General features: G+C 40.8%; 1 protein-coding gene across 8 annotated transcripts in view; it reads left to right on the top strand.

Moving 5' to 3' along the window:
- Window positions 1–2,023, top strand: part of dmxl2 (Dmx-like 2) — a 44,007-nt gene extending 41,984 nt beyond the window's left edge. For all 8 annotated transcript variants that reach the window (XM_050032601.1, XM_050032924.1, XM_050033005.1 and 5 more), the window contains one exon: window positions 79–2,023. In XM_050032601.1, the coding sequence (XP_049888558.1) occupies window positions 79–288 (210 nt within the window). In that variant the 3' untranslated portion in view covers window positions 289–2,023. The remainder of the gene's footprint in view (window positions 1–78) is intronic.
- Window positions 2,024–3,318: the final 1,295 nt, after the last annotated feature.

The following is a 3,318-nucleotide window of genomic DNA, read 5'->3' as shown; positions in this document are numbered from 1 at the left end:
CTCTCTCTCTCTCTCTCTCTCTCTCTCTCTCTCTCTCTCTCTCTCTCTCTCTGCTCTCTCTGCTCTCTCTGTCTCCAGGTGTGGAAGTTAAGTGGTCACGGCCTCATGCACTCTTTTAGCACTGAACATGCCAAGCAGTCCATCTTCCGCAACATCGGCGCCGGTGTCATGCAGGTGGAGACGCGGCCAGGCAACCGCATCTTCACCTGCGGAGCAGACGGCACCCTGAAGATGAGGGTCCTCCCCGACCGCTACAATATCCCCAGCAGCTTGGTCGAAATCCTGTAACGCCTACTTCCACTTCTGAGGGTCCAAAGAGGAAAGAGACAGGAAGAAAAAAAAAACACAAAAAGCTTACGTAACACTCGCTAGGCATTAATAGAATAATTGATGGGGGAAGAGTTAGTCAAAAGGTCACCATGCTTTTGGCATCTTACAGAGTGTGCAGTGTTCATGGGTTTACTGTTGATGTAAATCATATCCACAATGGAAAACGGAGCTGCAAATATTTTTTTTTCCCCAAAGGCTGAAGGCAAAGTTACAAGCAAAAGGTATCATACTTGATTTTAAAGCTAGTTTTATTGTAATTTTATTGAAGAATCTCTACTCTTAGAGTGTGTCCATAGGGAAGCTATGCATGTCCTGTTCTCGTTACGCGGTGCAATCACAGGTCTATTGATAGTGCTCTGTAAAAGTGCTCAAGCAAAAATTTTAAAAGTGTGTAACTGTCGTCATTTTGTGCCCACAGCTGAAATCTCTTAGCATCTACTGTAACCAGCACTGTGGTTTGTTATTAAGTCAGTGGTTTCCAGTGTGAATCGAGTTGTTGGAATCTGCATTTTGTTTCAATGGTTTTGCCCCCCCCGCCCCGCCACCTGCCTTTTGCCCGGCTTCTCTCAGCCCTCAGCCCCCATGGAAGAGTCAATGGTGCATCACTGCTGTAGTGACACCACCCCCCAAACCCCAACCTCCACGCACCCTCACTCTCCTGTCACTGGCTGCCCGTCACTCACTCTGGCCTCTCCTGGTTTGGGTTCGACCCGGCTCGGTGAGGTCCTTGAGCGTGTGTGTTCACTCTGCTGTGTCTGTCATCTGTACGCCTGCCCGCCCACCTGCCCTCAAATGCCTGTTTGTGTGGCCGACTCACTGCTAGAACATTCCTGTTTGGAAGATGATGTGTTTTACTCCTGTGACTGTGATTTCAATGTTTCCATCTGTCTGGTCCGAACCCGAATGCCCACCCACCCAGAGCAGAAACACAAAGGTTCACTTCTGGTTTTGCACAAGATATTCTTGAATAATTTTTTTTTTTTAAATTAATTTTATTGTATTATTTAAATTATTTATATGTTTGTTTGGTTGACCATTCCTATTTAACTTATTGCCTTTTATTTTAGGAATGTAAGGGGTTTTACTGTATCTGACTGGGAGATGTGCAACACAGTCTACTGTATGTAAGTGTGTGTTACCTCGCTAGTTGTTTTTACTGTTTCATCCATAAGGAATAGTTATTTGCACTCAAATTCTGGAGACACTAAAAGTTTATTTCAAATAAATAGGATATTGAAGAAGAAACTGTTATATACAAATGAATGTCTGGCTTTATTTGGCCTAGTAGTAAAATGTTTGAAATAGTTTTAATATATAAATTATATAAATATATATATATGAAATACCACAACAGCTTGTAAAAACATGAAAGCATTTCTTTATTTTTTGGTTTGTATCATACCAGCTGGATTAGTTGTAACTTTTGTTAAGTGTATGTATGGTATTTATTAAAGAGATTTGTGTTTCTCTCCCTCTTTCTGCCCACTATGTGTAATGTATGTAGCTTAAGTGTTTTACCAATGGTCCTACTGGTGTCTGGTGTGTATGTGTGTGTGCATGTAATAATGCAAAAGAAGCCAATATCATGGGTAGACGCTTACTAGGGCACTTGAGCCTGGAGGTGTGTGAGAGAACAGGTCATGGTCAGAGTTTTACCTTTGTAAAGTGAATAAATTCTTTTTATTTCATCAGGGTGATTTGGCGCTGTTGTTTGTTTGGAATTTTTCTGTCAGGAGGAATAAGCAGCCAGTGGGGACCGTGCTGCTGCGTTACAGAGGCAGGCGGACTGTGTACATGTACAGAATATAAGAGGATACAACAAAATACATAAAAGATAATGGTCATGCAAAAACACTAAATAACTTACAACACAGAGGGACACAAAAGTTATAAATTCAATCTGTATAAATTATGAACTGTTTGATACAAAATGCTAAAAAGTTTTCACACTGTTAGTAACTCCATAATCTCACATATACATTGCAGATAGGAAATAAAAACAGCAGTATTTATTTTTGACAATATCACAAGAATAATTTCCTTCAGTGACATCTTAGTACTGACAGGAACTCTCTACAGGAAGATAAAGTCGAGACTGATGTGTACATTAGGCTTAAGCGATATGTATTTTTTCATATCTTCATACAGTCCTGACATATTGATGTATTTGTGTAAAAAAAAACAAAAAAAAAAAACTTAGAAGTTGAGCTACTGGTAATGGAAGTCATTGTAGCATGTATGTCAATGGGTTAGTTAGCATGCACGCTAATATTCTACTATTATTCAAAGTATGACAATATTCTGAATTTTATGTTGGTCATATAAACAACATATTCTGTTTAGATGTCCGCATTAGCATTTCCCAATTAAAACGTGACATATGACGGTATTAATCGGGTGTTAGTAGCATCATTTGGCCATGTAAAGAGCGTGTTCAGAATATATGTCTCAATGGACCCTTAGCTAAGTCCCGCCCCCAGATGCAGACTGACCAATCATAGTGAAGAATCAGACCAGAGTCCGACAACAACACAGCTGTGCTCCATTGACTCTAATGCAGTTGTTTCCGATTTCCTTCATTTTCAGGCTGGTGTTGTGGATTTGGAGCTAAATGTTGTGCCTGGGGCACGTCGTGTATTAATGATACTCGCTACCTGGAGAGGTTGGAAAGAGATATACGTTTCTTCCCTGTTCCAAAACCAAAATCAAACCCTGAAAAGTGTAGTGTAGTGCTAACGTTAGCTAGCTACTGAAGATATAGCCTACTGAATGTATACACATGCTGCTTTTGCTTTTTAATGATTATAACAGTGAAACAAAGACCGACCCTGCTGTACAGGAACCAGTGAAGGGAAGCAGGGAAACTTTGCTGATATTCAACCAGCTGTGTGTCATCGCAGTGTGTGCAGATGAACATTGTTTGACTTCCCCCAGAGATCCTGTAATGGGAGCGAAGCCAAACACCGTTCATCTGCACACACTGCGATG

The sequence above is a fragment of the Epinephelus moara genome, chromosome 1 (assembly GCF_006386435.1).
Source record: "Epinephelus moara isolate mb chromosome 1, YSFRI_EMoa_1.0, whole genome shotgun sequence".
Taxonomy (NCBI): Eukaryota; Metazoa; Chordata; class Actinopteri; order Perciformes; family Serranidae; genus Epinephelus; species Epinephelus moara.
This window is presented reverse-complemented; position numbering and strand designations above follow the sequence as displayed.